This window comes from Carcharhinus amblyrhynchos, chromosome 16, assembly GCF_965287045.1.
Source record: "Carcharhinus amblyrhynchos chromosome 16, sCarAmb.v2.hapA, whole genome shotgun sequence".
In the NCBI taxonomy this organism is placed as follows: Eukaryota; Metazoa; Chordata; class Chondrichthyes; order Carcharhiniformes; family Carcharhinidae; genus Carcharhinus; species Carcharhinus amblyrhynchos.
This window is the reverse complement of record NC_137339.1, coordinates 23,031,357-23,050,620: the sequence shown is the minus strand read 5'-3', so window position 1 is coordinate 23,050,620 and position 19,264 is coordinate 23,031,357. Positions and strand designations below refer to the sequence as shown.

Below are 19,264 nucleotides of genomic sequence, written 5' to 3'. Positions count from 1 at the left end.
AACCCCATTCTGCCAGCCTCACGCGGTGAAGGCCTAATTTAAATATTTATAAATTAATTTAAATTGGGGGGATTGGGGGCAGCAGTTGGCCAGGGGGAGAGGATATTGGGGACAGTGATCAGCAAGGGTGGCATTTGGGGGCTGGGGGTGTTGATATCCGGGGGTGGGGAGTGGATGGTAGTGATGTCCAAGAGGGTGGGGTGGAGTGACAGATCTCCCAGTGCGCAGTGTACACCCCTACAGCTCAGCAGCCATCTTCCTGATGAGAATAAGCTCCGCCCACTCCCCCAACTGGCAAGAATCTCATTTTGCCTCATTTTTGTTTCTAAGTGCCATACGATTGCATCTGGGAGCCTGCCCAAAAAATGGGCGCTTAGAATTTTTTTGTAAAATGCCTTTTTTAAACAATGGCTTGAGTTAACACTTTTGGCAAAAAATATTCACATGATATACCTTAAATTAATATTAGATGCTTGTGACGTTTGTGCTTGTGACTCTTTTTATCTGTTTACTGCAAGCAAATTAATGAGACCAGCAAAGATAATTTATTAGCAAAGAAGTGTAATATTAAAAAAAAATTATTTCATTAAATCTGTCGTGGATCATTGTACACTTTTCTTCAGTTCTGTTTTTGGAAACTGATGATCTTGCACAAAAATGTTGTAAAGAAGGTAAATGTAATGCTTTCCCTTTGCCACAATACTTGTTAATTAAATTAGTAGGTCTTTACTACCTTGTCTATTATTCTAGACTTAATATAAACAAGGCAATTACATAAATATGAGTATGGAAAGAAAAAACTTACCCGACATTCCATTTTTTCTCCGTCGAAATAAAAAGATTCCATTTTCATTTTTTCTAAATCAGCCTATTAGGTTTTGAAGTTATTTTATTCAATAGACATTTATGTCAATAATCAATTGCACTATCCTGTGAGGCAGTTGATATATCACAGGGAACTGCATCAAATATTTAATGCATGCAATTTCTCATTTAACATTAGCCTACCAAAATCCTACTTATAATAATACAATAAACGGAGCATAGTTTAATCATTTAAATGTTCTCACCAAGTGACCAATTGATCCTAAAGAACACTTGTCCTCAGACTTTACTCATTGTACATCATCAATGCTTTTGTTATCTTTAGTCCACGAGACAGCCAGGACAGTCATGCATATTCTACCCTCAGTTAACTTGAGGCCATCCAAAACTCTGCAGCCGGTACCCTTATTCACTTTAAGATCTGTTCACCCATTTCCCTATACTTGCTAAATGCAAAATATTGCAGATGTTAGAATCTGAAACAAAAACAGAAAATGCTGGAAAATCTCAGTAGGTCTGACAGCATCTGTGGAGAGAGAATAGAGCCAATGTTTTGAGTCTAAATGACCCTTTGTTAGAGTCTGCCCAAAAGGTAAGTGCGATACCCTCCCATTTTTTGCTCTGACGAAGGGTCATCTAGACTCTACTCTCTCTCAACAGACGCTGTCAGATCTGCTGAGATTTTCCAGCATTTTCTGTTAGTGTTGACCCTGCATTTGCTGACTTACATTGTCTGCTGATCATTCAATGCTTCAATTTAAATATTCTCATCTTTGTTTATAAATCCGTCCTTGACCTTATGCCTCCCTTCAGCCCCACACAACCCTCTGAGATATTTGTGCTCATCCAATTCTGGACACTTGAGTACTCACAAATTGAATTGCTCTAAACTTTATGTCATGCATTGAGCTGCCAAGGGCCTAAGCTCTGGAATTATCACTTCAAATCTCTCTTCCTTTATAACATTCCTTAAAAACTACCTCTTTGGCCACGATTTTGGCGTTATTGCCATATCTGTGTCAAATTTCTAATACTCCAGTGAATTACCTTGTGATGTATTGTCATGTTAAAGGTGCTACATCAAATCAAGTTGTTGTTGTGTCTGGACACTCACACAAGTCAGAATGACCACTAAAAAAGAAATGGATTTATCAGATGTGTTTCACTTGTAAACACTGAACCTTTAGACAAGTTAGTTACTTGGAAACCTTATGAAACAACATAAGCTTTCCAAGTAACTAACCTGTCTAATGGTTCATTGTTTGCAATAACATCCCTTCCCTTCCCCTCCAGATCACTGCTCTGCTGTGATTGCCCAGGCATGGCAAAGTGGCAATACTTCATTTGTGAACCTAAACAGTGAGAAGTTCAACTGAGGCCTTCACAGACAAACTGGTTCAGTTCTCACCTCATATCAATGAAGTCAATGTTGACTTTCCAGTTATTGACCAGTGAAGCATGCAGATTGGCTCTCTGTTCTCATGGCAGTGAGAGTCCCACTAATTCTGAGGCTTCTGAACTGCCAGATGCAAACATGCATCCTGATACAGATCACAGCCTTTAGATCTGATATGGTCAGTTATCAGCAATGTACGTTATGGGAAGGGAAGTTTGCAATTGCTGAAATGAGAATCTTGTAGTATAAGAGTGTTTGACATTACAAGGATTAATGTGAGACTGGACAGCAGTACAGCCCACACCGTAATGTAAAAAGTAACAGAGCAGAGAGGCTAAGACATGGAGCAGACATGATCTACGGACCTAGAAGCATGGAGTTAGCTCATAGTCTGGGCTATACTTAGTACACATGCATATAGTTATATGTTACCAATAAATTGTTACTGTTCAATCTTACAGCCTTTGAGCCTCTTATGAGATCTCCTAAACAAACCTTTACTGCAAATCCCAGGGTAGATGCAGCCTAGATTATTCTTGTGAACCCTGCAGAGTACTCCTGCTCCTTCATGGCCGATGAAAGTAATTCAGCACATTGGCTCTCTTTATGGCCCTCTTCTGTTCCACCTCCCATGGAACTTCTCAGAGCCTGCATGACACCTAGCGTCCCATTGATAAGACCCCAATTATCAAAGTAAAAGGTGTTTGTCAGCTAAAAATGTAGAAATTGTAGAAATCCAATGATAATCTCTTTTAATAATCGTTGTTTTAACAAGGAAGTTGGGAAAGTTGGCTTTAAGGCTACTGATATAATTTTGACACTGCTATCACCAGGCAAGGACAGTGAAAATCGATGATGAACTTTTAATAATCTTACTTCAAAGCAACTGACAGCAGAAAGTCTGACTGATTTTTTGATACATCCTTACATAGAAATAATGAATCAAATTATTTTTGTCATTACTGAAATTAATTAAAGGCACACAAACCAGGGACCAAAATGAGAATTTCCCTGGAAATGTCATTCACTGGAGGGGGCAATTATCCTCTGGGTAATTAGGAGAGTAAGCAACCATTTTGTAACCACATAATTGTGATACTGGTATTTAAAAAATATTTATTTCTCCTTTACATCAAACTAACATCATGAGATTCCACAATCAATACAGATCAAATAATACTACTTCTATACTCATCAGAGGATATTATAGCTCTACACAGAAGGAACTGTGGAGAGTATCTTCAACTCAGGGTCACACATTCATAGCTAGTAAAATGGGTGCTCATGGTGTGGATTAGGAATTATTCATCACAAGGGAATCCACTTTATACAAAAGTCTTGCTTATCTCCCATATCATTTGAAAACTTTCAATTAAAAGAGTAACAGAATCCCTACAGTGCAGAAAGAGGCCATTGAGTCTGCACCATCAACAATCCCACCAGGCCCTATCCCCATAAACTCACATATTTACCCTGCTAATCTCCCTCACACCAAGGGGCAATTGAGCATGACTAATCAACCTAACCCACACATCTTTGGACTATGGAAGGAAACCGGAGCAAACACAGGCAGATATATAGAGAACGTGCAAATTCCACCCAAGGCCGGAATTGAACCCAGGTCCCTGAAGCTGTGAGGCAGCAGTGCTAATCATTACGCCACCGTGCTGCCCATAGAAGCAGCCGTAAAAGCAGCTGACAGTATATCTGTACAAAGGTTAACAACCTCTTTCTTTGAGGGCAGCTTGCACATGTTCACATTCAGCTTTACTTTAACACTCCAAAATCGGAGACTTAGCTTTCGTTTATTCCTTTAAAACTCAAACCAATAATGTTTTCTGTGCAAACTTAGGACAAAAAGATGTCAGAAAAGACAAACATGGAGCAAGAGTAAAATATATTCATGGACATGCTTAATCCGAAATAGATGTGAAGTATTATGTTAGAAACAACATAAACGGGTTCAAATCGTGATGATAGGTTAGAAAAAAATTAGAAGGAAGAAGGTGAACTATATCTTGCGATTCTTCCAGCTCCCAGTTTCTGTAATCCCATGTTAGCTGTGAGTATGTTGATTCATTTAAACTTCAATAAGCCTCAAGACCAGAATTTTATTCTTGTGTGGGCCCAGCCTGGAGGTGAGTGAAATTACCAGAGAAGACATCGGGCGCATGTCCCAATGTCGTTGCACATTCATACAATATTCCGGTCAGCAGGCATACACCAGAGTCAGAAGGGTGCCTGCCTTCAATCAAGCAGGCAACTTAGCCCATTGAGGTGCCAACTAAATGCAATTCAACATGGCCTGTCTGATTTTAAGTTGGCAAGATGGTTGATTGGCCAGGCAGCCTTTATGTTTCAGCTGCAACCTTGATCCAGGGCAGAATGAACTACCAGGGCTGAAATAAAATGAATAAATGTGTCTGGAGATTGAGCTCTGTGTATGGTTGTGCTGCCGAGGCACTCATGGCATAGTGTTAACATCAGTATTTATTTTTCACAGGTCAGCAGCTCCCTCACTCAGAGGCTGTCTGCCTGAGGGGCTACATTGGAAACACCAGCCCGCAGTCTCCCTATTCTTGGCGCCTGACCTCTTCCGACCCTCCCGGGTAGCGCTCAGCCTACCGCAGTGCACATTTAACTCTGGATGGCCATTAACAAGCTAGCCAGCGTGAAATTGCCCTCTGGGGCAGACCACGGTTAGGAATGAGTTTCATGTACAACTCCAAACACATCGAGTGCACACCTGACAGATGAAAAATTCAGGCCCAAGTCTTTTGACTCTGTATTGCAGTGCTGTGATTGACATAGATGCAACAACACATTTTATTTAAACAGATATACACTGCTAACTTTAAGCCTCCAGATTTTGCATGGGGATCTCTTAACCCAGAAGGAATAACAGCAAATGGTGGAAATAAGAGGGGGAGGGGCAGGTGGGGGGCAATTTTTCCCACCTCACAGCGTCTGGCACGGATCACACCAATCCGGAAAAATAATATGTGGGCCTAAAAATCAGTTTCATGCCTGGTGGCAAACAGTTTGTGATCATCCCGGCTCCTTTCTAATACTGTGAACCAGACTGCACCCAGGATACGAGAACAATTAGCTTATTTAAAGTAGCATTTAAACGTGAATAGCCCTTCAGCTTCAGGGGGGATTGGAGGCCATTGAAGCCCCCAGTTGGCCAGGCGGTTCCCATCAGGCAGTGCTCACCTGGCAGTGGCCACCAGGCACCCTGGCAGTGCCAGTTGGGCAGTGTCAATGTGCCAGGGCAATGCCAAGGGAGTGGGTCCTGAGTGGAGGTGATGACAGGTGCTATGCGGCGGGAGGTCACCATTGGGGCATGGGGCTTGTCAGGAGTCATGATGGTGGGGGGGGTGCTGTATGTCAGGGTTCACGTTGGGGGACATGTGAGAGATCTTGTCTGAGGGAGGCATTTCGGGGGTCTGACCCATCAGGGGGACTGTGATGCCCTGATGCTGATGAGTGTCATTTCCCAATGCCTGTACTGGGGAGGGTGGGGGTCTCCCAGTGCACCGTGAGATTGGGTCACTCCTGTGAAACGGCGGCTGAGCATTCAGAAGCCGGGTTCACTGGCATGTTCCCCCCCCCCCCCACAACTCCCCTACCAGTCCCACCGCACCCCCCACCCCCCCCCCCCCACCCCCCACCCCCCAGGTACTGGCACAAAACTCTCTCCAAAACACTGAGTGAGAATCGAAGGGTTGGGGTGCAGGACATGCCTGGGAGACCGCCACGGATCGCCCCACTATTCCTGGCATTATGACACCTTATTTTGGGAAAATTCCACCCAAGAATATTGAACCAGTTTTTCCTTCTGGGAAATCTGATATATCCAGATCCAGGCACCATTTTGAGATAATTATCCAGGGTGCCCATCTTAAACAAATGAGCACCTAATAATTAGATGTAAATAAAGGCTTTGCACCCTTACGAAGTCTGTCCTGCTGCTGCTGTAACTGACCCACAGACTCTGGCTGGGAACAGCCAGGGTGGAGGTTGGAGCAGTGTTTAAAAGAATCTTCAGCTGCAATGAGACATGTCCCTGTCTTCATATCGCCTGGATCCCATCAACCAAATCCATGGGAAAATAATTAAATGCCGTAATGCTCTACTACTTTTGTTCTCTATCCTTCTGTGAAATTTGCATCATTTGATAAAGTTCATTTGTTATTTAAACGGTGCATAATGTACTTCCTCGGCAGAAAGAAAATAGACCCATTTCCAACATTATGACTGATTCATGATTCTGTTGTGTAAGCTCAGAGTGCAAACAATCTTTGGCTTGTTGGTTTGATGGACTGGAAACTTCTCTTTTCCACTATAGAGAGTGAGGGAAGAGCAAGTGGAATTTTCTTCAAACCTATGGGTGGAATTTTCCAACTCCCCCCCCGCCCCCCACTCCCCCTTCTATGGTGTGTTTTCCAACAGCCGTTGGCAGGATTATAGAATCATAGAGTCCCTACAGGGCAGAAGGGGGCCATTCGGCTCATCAAGTCTGCATGACCACAATCTTTCTTTCAAGAAAGGGAACAGAGATAGCCCGGGAAATTACCGACCGGTGAGTCTGACCTCAGTGGTTGGTAAGCTGATGGAGAGGCTTCTGAGGGACAAGATTTACGAACATTTGGAGAGGTTTGACATGATCAGGAATAGTCAGCATGGATTTGTCAAGGGCAGGTCGTGCCTTACAAGCCTAGTTGAGTTCTTCGATAATGTGACTGAACACATTGACGAAGGAAGTGCCGTGGACGTAGTGTACATGGACTTCAGCAAGGCGTTTGATAAGGTCCCCCATGCAAGACTTCTTGAGAAGGTGAAAGGGCATGGGATCCAAGGGCCTTTGGCCATGTGGATCCAGAACTGGCTTGCCTGCAGAAGGCAGAGAGTGGTTATGGATGGGGCTTTTTCTGAATGGAGGTCAGTCACCAGCGGAGTGCCTCAAGGATCTGTTCTGGGACCCTTGTTGTTTGTCATTTTCATAAATGACCTGGATGAGGAAGTGGAGGGATGGGTAAGTAAGTTCGCTGATGACACGAAGGTCGGTGGTGTTGTGGATGATCTGGAAGGATGGCAAAAGTTGCAGCAGGACATAGATAGGATGCAGGACTGGGCGGAGAAGTGGCAGATGGACTTCAACGCGGATAAATGCGTAGTCGTCCATTTTGGCAGAACCAACGGGATGAACGAGTACACTATCAAGGGCAGAAGTCTGAGTAGTGTTGAGGAGCAGAAGGATCTTGGGGTCCGGGTCCACAGGACTCTTAAATCGGCCTCGCAGGTGGAGGAGGTGGTCAAGAAGGCGTATGGTGTACTGGCCTTCATTAATCGAGGGATTGAGTTTAGGAGTCGGGAGGTAATGCTGGAACTTTATAAGACCCTTGTCAGGCCTCATTTAGAGTATTGTGCGCAGTTCTGGTCGCCTCACTATAGGAAAGATGTAGAAGCTATTGAAAGGGTACAGAGGAGATTTACAAGGATGTTGCCTGGACTGGGAGGCATGCCTTATGAAGTTAGGTTGAGGGAGCTGGGACTCTTTTCCCTGGAGAGACGAAGGTTGAGAGGCGACCTGATAGAAGTTTACAAAATGTTGAGAGGAATAGATAGGGTGGACTCTCAGAGGCTATTTCCCCGGGTTGAAATGGTCGCTACGAGAGGACACAGATTTAAGGTGCGGGGAGGGAGGTTCAGAAGTGATGTTAGGGGTAAGTTTTTCACTCAGAGGGTGGTGAGTGAATGGAATCGGCTGCCGTCAGTGGTGGTGGAGGCGAACTCGCTGGGGTCTTTTAAAAGACTTCTGGATGAGTATATGGGGTTTAATGAGATTGAGGGTTATAGATAGGTCTGTAGGTTGGTAGGTGATGATGTGATCGGCGCAACTTGTGGGCCGAAGGGCCTGTTTGTGCTGTAGTGTTCTATGTTCTATGTTCTAATCCCACCCAGGCCCTATTCTCGTAACCCCATGTATTTACCCTGCTAATCCCCTGACACTAAGGGGCAATTTAGCATGGCCAATCCACCTAACCCGCACATCTATGGAGTGTGGGAGGAAACCCATGCAGACACGGGGTGAATGTGCAAACTTCACACAAACAGGAATTGAGCCCGGGTTCCTGGAGCTGTGAGGCAGCATGTGCTAACCACCATGCCGCCATGCTGCCCTTAATCTTCCAGTCCTGCCAATGTCTACGGCATTTTGCGTGGCTCGCCCGTCCCATCACCAGGGTGGGGGGAGAGGGGTCCTCCAGTGGAACTGGAAGACCCCACTGGCGGGGAGCGGAGGAAAATACTGCTCATGTTGTCATTCTTTTTCTGTGAAAATTATCTGTGAAGGTGTTATGCTAACTGGAATTTAGTTGAGCCCTCATTGCACTAGTATAGTTTGTAACAATTAATTTTTAATTACTAAGTAATCATTTAGGATAGTAGAGATATCCAGTTTTTATCTAAATCTAGCAGTGCCTACTTATCATTAATAGATAGTTCTCAAGAAGAATTAGAATACTACATAATTATCTCAGTCAGTGATTGTTACATTAACAACACTGTGGGAAACACAGAAATACTCAAAACTAGCGATGCTGTCTGCAAGCAATGGATGCCCATGCAGAGTTAAGTGCCTCAATTAGTCAGTGGCTCTCGCTTCAAGCTGAAAAGTTTGAAAACACTATTATTGAGTTGTGGGTGTCTCTGACAAGTCCAGCGTTGTCCCTGGTTCCTGGAAGAAGGCAGTGTTATCTGAGTGACTTGCTAGACCATTTCAGTGGGCAATCTGAAACCACATTGGTGTGGGACTGGAGATATGTACAGACCAGTCTGGCTAACAGGCAGCAGGTCTTTCTTGGCTAAAGGATATCCGTGAACCAGTAGGCTTTCCAATGATCTGACTGGTTCATGTTTATCCAACAGATTATCTGATATTAAAAAAAACCATATCTTCATAATGTCATGTAGGGATTTGATCCTGTTTATAAATACAGGTCTTCGGATTATTGTCCTGTAAGGTAACAATTGAATGATCATGCCCACTGCATTCAAAATAAATTTTAATATCAACATTTAAAATTATGCAGTAAATACTTAAATTGTGACTAGCTTTGGTACCATTGGGGGAGCAGTTAGGAAATAGCAATCGTTCTATCATCAGGTTTAGGGTAATGATAGAAAGGGATAATGGGCAATCCAAGGTAGAAATAATTAACTGGGGGAAATCTGACTTCAATGGGGCAAGAATGGAGCTAGGTCTGTTAGATCGGAATGAAAGATTGGCGGAAAGAACTGTAGCTGACCAATGGGCTACCTTCAAGACGGAAATAGTCTGGACACAGTCAAAGTATATTCTGTTGAAAAGGAAAGGTGGGACAAACAAATCCAGAGATCCCTGGATGGCAAATGAGATAGAAATTAAGGTAAGGAAGAGGAAGTGTACTTTCAGATGTCAGAAAATGCAGCTGAGAACAAAGAGAAATGCTGAAGGTTTGGAGGGGAGGTGAAAAAGCACATTAGAGAAGCAAGGAGCAAATATGAGAAAAGACTGGTAGCCAACATAGAGGGGAATCCCAAAGTTTTCTAAAGGCATATAAATAGTAAAAGGCTGGTAAAAGGAGGCATATGACCAATTAAGGATCTAAAAGGGGATTTACACATGGGGGCTGACAGCATAGCTGAGATTTTAAATTAGTGCTTGGAACTGTCTTTACTGAGGAGATAGATGCTACCCAGCCCATGGGCAACAGAGGAGGAATCTCTGTCTCCAGAAGAGTTGAACCAGTTGCCGGGAACAGAGGAACCCAGGTGTATATTTGTATAGATCATTGAGTGTGGCAGGACAAGTGGAAAGAGCAATTAACATTGCATATAGTATTCTAGGCTTTTTTAATAGGGCCATCAAATAAAGTTTATTTATTAGTAAGACTTACATTAACAGTGCAATGAAGTCATTGTGAAATTCCCCTAGTCACCACACTCTGGCACCTGTTCAGGTCAATGCATTTAACCACCATATCTTTCAGAATGTGGAAGGAAACCAGAACATCTGGAGGAAACCCACACAGACATGCGGAGAACGTGCTAACTCCACACAAACAGTGACCCAAACCAGGAATCGAACCCAGCCTCCATAAACTGCCACAATCAGTAGAGAGATTGAATCTGTGATGTTTGCATCATTATATACATAATTTAATGGGAAATCTATATATTGTATTTGTACATAGCTTAGTCCAGGGTTGCAAGTGATGGTTAATCTTTCACTCAATAGTATGATGAAGGTTTAAAGCCTAAACAATGCTTTATATGGGAGAAGGAAAATAAGAGAAAGAAGGTAAACAAATATTATTATTTTTGCATCTTTAAGACAAATTAATATTGTGCACATTCCAGTTCAACATAACAGAATTAAGTTACATTTATTGCAGAGTTTCCCTGCAGGGTTTATTCTAACCCCAGGACCCTGACTGTGCCACTAATTCAAAGCCCAGGGCAAAAAGATGGTTTAAACTCTCAATTGTGTTGTGAGATATTGGACCCTTTTTTTAGGCACCACAAATGCCCTCAGATCTCTAAAACGTCACCCGTAGCACGCTCTACACGTGGGATGAGTAGGCTAGATGTTATATTGAGGCACACGTGCTCAGTGGAAGTCCCACAGAGCATGTAGAGAAGGCTGATTATGACATGATGCCAATAGTGCCGATGTTCCAGCCAATGCCCTCTTTTAACTATGCACAGCTGAATATCCTGTCAGCAGCAGGGAGGAGCCCCACTAACTACTTTAAATGAAAGATAGACTGCTTACAAATTAGTTACTGACTGCTTTATTCTGGTTGCTGCTGTTATTCTGCAAGTATTTGGTACTTTCTATCATTGTTCTAAGTTGCGAAACTCCACATGAGTGTTATAGCCAATGTAGAAGTACATTTTTGTTGACTTCAAGGCTTCTGCAGAAACCAGTTGCTCCTAAACATGGACCCACCTAGTAGATATTTCCCATGAAATGGAGAGACATACAGAGGAGTACAAGCTACGGGGAGAGAGATGGGGAGAAGCATTCTAAGTAGGAAGCCATGTTGACCTCATATTTAGGGAGTAATTCTGCTATCTAAAACTTGATGAAATAACAATGTATGAGACTTCTGTAAGGATATTCCCGCTGAAACCTGCTGCAGTCACAACTGCGATCTCAGAACAGGGCAAAGGCCACATTGCCACTCTGGAATGGCTGAAAATATGACCGTGGAAATTAACTCATGTGTTTTCGTCTCTTTACAGGCTTGAGTAAGGAGATTTCTTTGCAAGAGCTTGCAGTTTGCCATGGACTGTTGCATAAGGAAAACTCCCTGCAGAAAGAGAGTGAACTACATTTTGTTTCTCCTGTGTGAGTTAAGCAGGTAGAGTGAGTGATGGAGTGAGCTGGCAGTGTTGCTAGGATTGGAGGCTTCCTCATAATGCAAAGTATAATTGAACTCATGCACGTGGCTTTACAGGCACCACAATGTTAACTGTTCCCTATATGGAAACCAAAAGAAACTGCACTTACTGCAGCTGATGTGTGACCATAGGCAGTGAATTTTGCAGGTCAGTATCTGTAAGGAGAGAAAAGAGTTGATGTTTCGAGTCCAGACAACCATTTGTTAAAGCTCACACCAGATGCTGCTAGATCTGCTGAGATTTTCCAGCATTTTCTCTTTTGATTTCAGATTCTTGCATCTGCAGTAATTTGCTTTTATTTTTGCAGGTCGCTGCTCTGGATCCTAGAATCAGCCGTGATGTTATCATTCGGCGCAGTTCATTGTGCCAGCTGCAACTGAACCAGAGGATGGTAAAAGAATGGGTGACAAGGGCTAACTCAACATAATATGGCTGAGGACTCTGGCATGAACTCAACACACTCATGTACACAGCATATATGCAATAAACATCACACCGCCACATTAAATGTTTTAGAGCAGACTACTGATGTATCAAAACACTGGATGGGATTTTCTGCCTAGTCCGTGGTGTGTTTTGGAGCAGCGAATGTAGTCCGCCATTTGCTGCTGGCAGGATTTTCTGGTGCAGCTGATGTGAAAGGCTCTTTTTATGGCTCACACTCTCTGCTCTTGGGGAACCCTCCAAGTGGGAAGGACTGGAAAACTTTGAGCAAATTTAATGTCTCGAGCCCTGAAATATTCAGCAAAGGGGGTGTCCAGATTCATAATGATCTGATCTATGCTGCAGATCCTCAGCATCATGAGGGGAAGTCCTTGCCCCCAGCAATCAAGGGGTCAAGGAGGAGGAAGGAGGAAGAAAAAGAGGAAGAAGAGGTAGATAACCCACATAGCTCCTTTCTGGATAGGTATTTCATGAAGAACTCACCCAATACAACTAACCACAACCCCAAATTCCCATTCACCAATTGGCCCACATCTTATTTTTTCTGTGTCACTGACTATCATAGCATCTGACTAGGGCATAATGAAGTAATAAAGCCCACAGCAAAATCAACATTTCAAACATAATCTCTGAATGAAGTTTTGCCATATGATATATAAAGGTAAGCTAATCACCCTTGTGCATTCCCTGAGAACATGTCTTCTGCCTACCTGTGTCTGTCCTAGAGCTCATACCCCAGTGATAGCCCCATAGCTGCAGCATGGCTGGCAGAAGGATGCTGATTTTCAGTGGAGGAAACTGCCTGGGGATGGCCTCTGAAAGCTTGAGGCTTGGGAGGTTGATATCCTCTTGACATGGGTGGCAGCAGTGTGTGGGCTGGCTAGCAGGCAGCTGGATTGGCAAGGGTGGGACATGAATGCTATCACCCAGAGAGAGAGCTCCAGATGCATGCTCGATAGAGTGACTGCTACTTCCAGGGGTAGGTTCTTTACCCAGCGGGTGGTGAGGGATTGGAATGCCCTGCCTGCTGCGGTTGTAAATGCGTCTAGTTTGGGGGCGTTTAAGAGATCTCTGGATAGGTTTATGGACGAAAAGGGATTGGTATAGGCTAGTGGGTCATTGTGTTTGTAACTGGTCGGCGCAACATCGTGGGCTGAAGGGCCTGTTCTGCGCTGTAATGTTCTATGTTCTATGTTCCCCTAGCAGCATCTCAGCAATCCTACTCATCTGTTGGAGGATGGATTGCTGGGCTGCTTTGAGCGTGGTTGCAAACTCTAACCCACAACCACAATGACAAACTCTGTACAAATGCACCATGCTTTTTGTTATGCATACCAAACAGTCCTCTTCTGTAGGCTTCTCTATCAAAATTTCCATCTGGATTGTTTGCTGTGGAACCAATACGCAAGATCATTCTCTGGTAAATCAGCAGGGTCCACTTTTCTTGTTCCTTGTGCACTTGTACTCAGTGTTCCATCACATGCAAATTCTACTTGTAATCTTTCCTTTAAGATAAACAGTGTCAATATCTGAGCTGGTGGCCGCAAGAATGGCATCAAGTGACAGTGTTGTGTCTTCATCATCACTAGCTTGCTGGCATCGCTCCAGAATTGCATTGCTTGGCCATCTGGGAAGGGTAAGGATATGGTGCAGGAAAAGTTGATGCTGCAAGTAAGAGGAGCATATTTGTACCATCTGCAGTTTGTTAATCAACAGAGAGTGAGATATTTAGGAGAAGTGGGATGTGAGAAGGAGAATGAACATTTCCAAGGAGAGAGATAGAGATGGTAGCTGAAGACAGTGTCTTTGTTCTTCCAAATACTTAATTGGAGAAAATTCCTACGCATTCACGGCAGCACAGTAGTTGGCACTCTTGCCTCACAGCACCAGGGACCCGGGTTTGATTCTGGTCTTGTGTCACTGTTTGTGTGGAACTTGCATGTTCACTCCGTGTCTGCATGGGTTTCCTCTGGGTGCTCTGGTTTCTTCCCACAGTCCAAAGATGTGCAGGTTAGGTGGATTGGCCATGCTAAATTGCCCCTTAATGTCCCACCATGTATCGGTTAGGGGAATTAATGGGGTAAATGCATGAGATTATGGGAATGGGGCAGGGGGTGGGCTGGGTAAGATATTCTGTAGGAGAGTTGGTGCAGATTCAATGGACCAAATGGCCTTCTTCTAGCAATTCTACTGTTTTATGGTTTAGTGGAGGATGTTGACAAATGTTCTGATAATTTGGAGACAGTGAAAGAGTCACTGTCAATCATTTCATTAATCACAGCCTCAGAAATGGTCACTCCATTCATTCCTTCAACTCCATGGATGTTCGGACTGCCTCAAAGTGTTGCAGCTTGACTCCTGGTATTGTTCACCACAGACAGTTCCCTTCACTGCCTACTGACCATAGGTGGGGAGTATCTCCTCCCCCACCCTAGTAAACTTCACCTTTCCACCTCTTCCACCAAGACCTCTGGTTCACCTTCCATTGTGTCATTCCTCATTCTATCCCAGGTCAACAGTCTCATCCACCTGGACTCCCCAGCCACAATGCACCGCCTTGAAGAGGTGCAAGCTCGCCTTAAACAGTGCAAGCTATCATTAAGTGGTGCTAGCCTCTCATGACAGTGCCCCAACAAGAACACGCGTACAGGCAATATAAAAACTCAATTAACATTTAGCTGGTCAAGGAGATCCATGAAGACCAACGAAAAGTCTCACAGAATTATTGAACCCCTACAGCGCACAAGATGCCACTCGGCCCATCGAGTCTGCACGGACTCACGCATTCTGATCCCGGTCCCCTTTTCAGGGACCCACCCAATTTAGCCCCCAGAGACCTCACACTATCTCACAAATCGGACAGTTATGCCATTCATATTAAGTAACACTGCCCCCAAGTGAATGTTTATTAAAATCGTGGCTTCACAGAAGATGTGACTTCCCTTGGACTAACTGGCTTCAGGTTGATGTTGGATCAGAGACAGGAACCATTGTGATCGGTAAAATGAACTGGAAATGCTAAACTTCACCACCGAGCCCCAAAGAGAAAATGCTGGAAAATCTCAGCAGGTCTGGCAGCATCTGTAAGGAGAGAAAAGAGCTGACATATCGAGTCCAGATGATCCTTTGTCAAAGCAATGTTTTGAGTACCTAGGCTGGAGGAAGAAGAATGAAAGATGCTTGACAGCTTTAATAATAAATAGCGTTTCTGGGAATTCTTCTTGGATTACCCCAGAGCCGGCAAAGTGTAAAAAACAAAATGTCGTAATGGATGTATCAGATGGTGCAGATGTAAAGGGGGGTGGGGAGAAGGGGGGATGCAATATTGGTGACTGTAGCCAGCCTGCCCGCGGGTATAATAATGACCAGGCTATTGTGTAGAGGCAGTAATGATGTGTGTTGGGTGGGGGGCGGTGCCTGTTGAATCCTTTTGCCTGCCTCCAATGTGTGTGAAACAAAAGGTTGAAGCGCCTGTGCAGAATCGGTGATGTAGCCACGTTAATCGAGAGCCGGGCTCCAGTGGGAGGGAGGGTCAGATCCAGTGGCTGTGCCGCCGGAGCGGGGAGGAGCGCAGGGAGAGTGGGAGCTGCCTTTTCCCCCCCTCACTCTCCCTGTCTCCCTTTCTCTCTCCACCGCCCAGCCCCACCCGCAGCCGGCCGGAAGTTTTTTTCTTCTCCCTCTCTCTATTCTTTAGCCGGAGGTTTTAAAAGGCTCCGCTGCTGCGGAAGTGAGTGTTAAAGAGAGGGGGGGGAGAGAGAGAGAAAGAAAGGAAGGAAGGAAGGCAGGGAGGGTTTTTTAAAAATATATTTCACTCCTTCAACATGGCTGCAAAGTCGGACGGGATGGGAGGGACGGCGTTTGTCTCGTTGCAGAATTCAGGTCACCGCCCAGCCGAGAGTGAGTGCGAGGAGAGGGGCTTGTCCGGTGGCCCGCTCCCTTCCCCGGCTCCGGCTGCAGCCCCGGCCGCCTCCCGCTGCTGCGAGCCGGGCTCCAGCTGCTGCCACAGCTCCTGCCTCCTGAACTCGGTGCTGCGCCGGAGGGAAGAGTACTCGCTGGCGGACTGCTGCTGGATCCTAGGCGCCCTGCTCGTCTTCTTCTCGGACGGGGCGACCGACGTGTGGCTGGCGGTGGACTATTACTTCCGAGGCGACAACTGGTGGTTCGGGCTGACGCTGATCTTTGTGGTGGTTCCCTCGCTGGTGGTGCAGGTGCTGAGTTTCAGGTGGTTTGTCTATGACTATTCGAGCGGTGGGAGCGGCGGCGGCGGCGGGGGGAGCGGCGCCCGAGCCCGGGCAGCGGCGGCAGGAGGAGCGGGAGCTGCCGCTGAGGAAGCAGCCGAGCGTTTCAGCACCAAGGACAGCGAAGCGCGGCGGCGCCGGGGCAGCTCGACCTGCTGCCGCCTGTGCATGTGGTCCCTGCAGTCCCTCATCCACATCCTGCAGCTTGGACAGGTCTGGAGGTAAAAACTGCAGCCTTTTTCCCACCTTGCTTCCCATTCGGGAGCCGCTAATTCTGATCGGTGTGCGAGTTTTTGATTTGATTTATTATTGTCACATGTATTAGCATAGTGAAAAGTATTGTTTCTTATATTGCTATACAGACAGCACACTTTTCATAGAGAAGGAAAGGAGAATGTGTAATCTATTGTTGCAGTTACTTTGATTTATTACTGTCACATCTGTTAGTTATAGAGTGAAAAGTATTGTTTCTTGCCGTGCTATACAGTCAGCGTACTGTTCATAGGAAATGAGAGGGTACAGAATGTAGTGTTGCGGTTACTCTGATTTGACTTATTGTCACATTTATTAGTATACAGTGCAAAGTATTGTTTCTTGCAGTGCTATACAGCCAGCATACTGTTCATAGAGAAGGAAAGGCGAGGTTGCAGAATGTGGTGTTGCAGTTTGATTTGTTAGCATATGTTTCGGTCTACAGTGAAAAGCATTGTTTCTTGTGCACTATGAAGTCAGCATACCTTTCATAGAGAAGGAAAGGAGAGGGTGCAGAATGTAGTGTTGCAGTTGCTTTGATTTTATTATTGTCACATTGACTAGTATACAATATAAAGTACTGTTTCTTGTACGCTGTGCAGACAAAGCATACTGTACATAGGAAAAGAGAATGCAGAATGTAGTGTTATAGTCATAGTTAGGGTGTACAGAACAATCAGCTTAATGTATGGTAGATCCATTCAGAAGTCTAACAGCAACAGGGAAGAAGCCGTTTTTGAGTCAGTTATACGTGACCTCAGACTTTTCTATCTTTCCCCAATGGAAGAGAGTATGTATGGGGTCCTTTGATTATGCCGGTTGCTTTTTCGAGGCAGTGGGAACTGTAGACAGAGTCAACGGATGGGAGGTTGGTTTCGTTCATGACCCTTTGTAGTTTCTTGCGGTCCTGGACAAAGCAGGAGCCATACCAAACTGTGATACAACCAGAAAGAATGTTTTCTATGCTGCATCTGTAAAAGTTGGTCAGAGTTGTAGCAGACGTGCCAAATTTCCTGAACCTTCTGAGAATGTAAAGGCATCGGTGGACTTTCTTAACTATAGCATCAGCATGAAAGGACCAGGTTAGGTTGTTGATGATCTGGACACTGAGAAACTTGAAGCTCTCAACCATTTCCTCCACTTCGTCCCCATTGATGTAGACAGGAACATGTAAATATTCCAGAGTGATGTAAGTGCATCTATGGTAACTTCCCTTTTTTTATACTTTTTTATATTTATATTTTACTGGAGGTAAAATAAGACCTCCAGTCTGTGTGCTGTGAATATCTGCCTTTCAGTTCTGCTGTTCTGAATTCAAATCTGTCAACTTGTTATGAAAGGAGGATGTTAAATTGAGCAATGTACGTAATGAAGAAACATCGATTAAAGCATACCAGTTTATGAACAGGAAGAATGATCATTTTAGCTTCCTATGTGGGCAGCAAAAGTGATTAAAGGGAATATTTATTCTAGTCTGTGTTCATCATCTTGCGTGTCTACTGAAGTAAGTTCATACGTAGAAATGTCTTCAAAATTGATAGTTTTTGTTCTGACAACTTTTTTGTTCAATTCCTACAACACTGTGATCATAAGAATAATTTCCAGAATTTGTCTAAATATTGGTAACAATGCAAGCTACTTTTTATCAGAAATGACAGGGGTAGCCTAGAAAGAGGTGCACACACACACGCAGAATGATTGACTTAAGAAATGGAGTTACAATTCTCCAGTAGGACTGCTGGTTCCATTCATTGAAGGGAATTATTGCTGACTTTGAATATAACACTTTAAAAATGGCATTAGTAGTGATTTGTTTTTATGAAAAATTATGAACAAGAAAAGACTAGTAGGTCCATTAAGCATGTGCTACACATGTTTTCTTTTAATAGCACTTGGTGTCTGCCAGTTAGAACTGATTTTTTTTTTAAAACTCTGACACTCATTCCTAAGAACTGAGGGATTTGCTGCAGTAAATCAGGAACTTGTGTGCTCTGGGGAGAACTATGATGCATAATAAATTAGACTTTTAGTTAGATCATTACTCCTGCATGGCTAAACTTTTAATAGGGAAATTTATGATTTGGGATCTACTCATCATAACTGGAGCACTCTGCTTCAAGTATTAATGTAAAAATTAATCCTTTCACTTGTGCAATAACTTGATGGATCTTGTTGGTCAGTTTTTAGTTATATCTCCCTATTGCAGGCTATTTTGTTTTGCAGCTGAGTTAACAAGGTGGCAAAACCTGACAGGAAACCAGTTGTTTTTTGCAAACTTGTGCTGACAGTAGATCCTTAAAATAATGGAATGAAAAAAAAGTACATCCTTTGAAATTATATAATTTCAGGGCGCCATGAAATATATTTCTGGCAGATGGGAACAACACCATCACATCCCATCACTGCACACCTCCCCGTGCCCCCCCCCCCCCCCCCCCCAAGCTATGATTTTCTATTAACAGCACCATCCCAAAGGATACACAGAGTAATAAGTGCAAATTTTTCTTTCATGTGTAAATAATGGAGCTTCCTATTTTAAATGAAGTCCAAGTTCACAATCACTGTGCCGGACTTAGCTTGTGGCCCAAAACATGGGTTCCTTACTGACAGCACTGTAAAAAGTCAGCCTTTTTGAGAGAGATCAAAAAACACTTGT

The 19,264-nt window shown here is 44.1% G+C and overlaps 1 protein-coding gene across 2 annotated transcripts in view; it reads left to right on the top strand.

Annotated features, from left to right (window-relative positions):
• The first annotated feature begins 15,939 nt into the window (after positions 1-15,939).
• xkr7b (XK, Kell blood group complex subunit-related family, member 7b) overlaps positions 15,940-19,264 on the top strand; it is a 215,959-nt gene continuing 212,634 nt past the window's right edge. The window contains exons 1-2 of one of the 2 annotated variants that reach the window (XM_080204411.1): positions 15,940-16,062; positions 16,165-16,577. In XM_080204411.1, the coding sequence (XP_080060537.1) occupies positions 15,940-16,062; positions 16,165-16,577 (536 nt within the window). Of the gene's footprint in view, positions 16,578-19,264 lie in introns of both variants that reach the window. The other variant, XM_080204410.1, reaches the window with a different exon arrangement.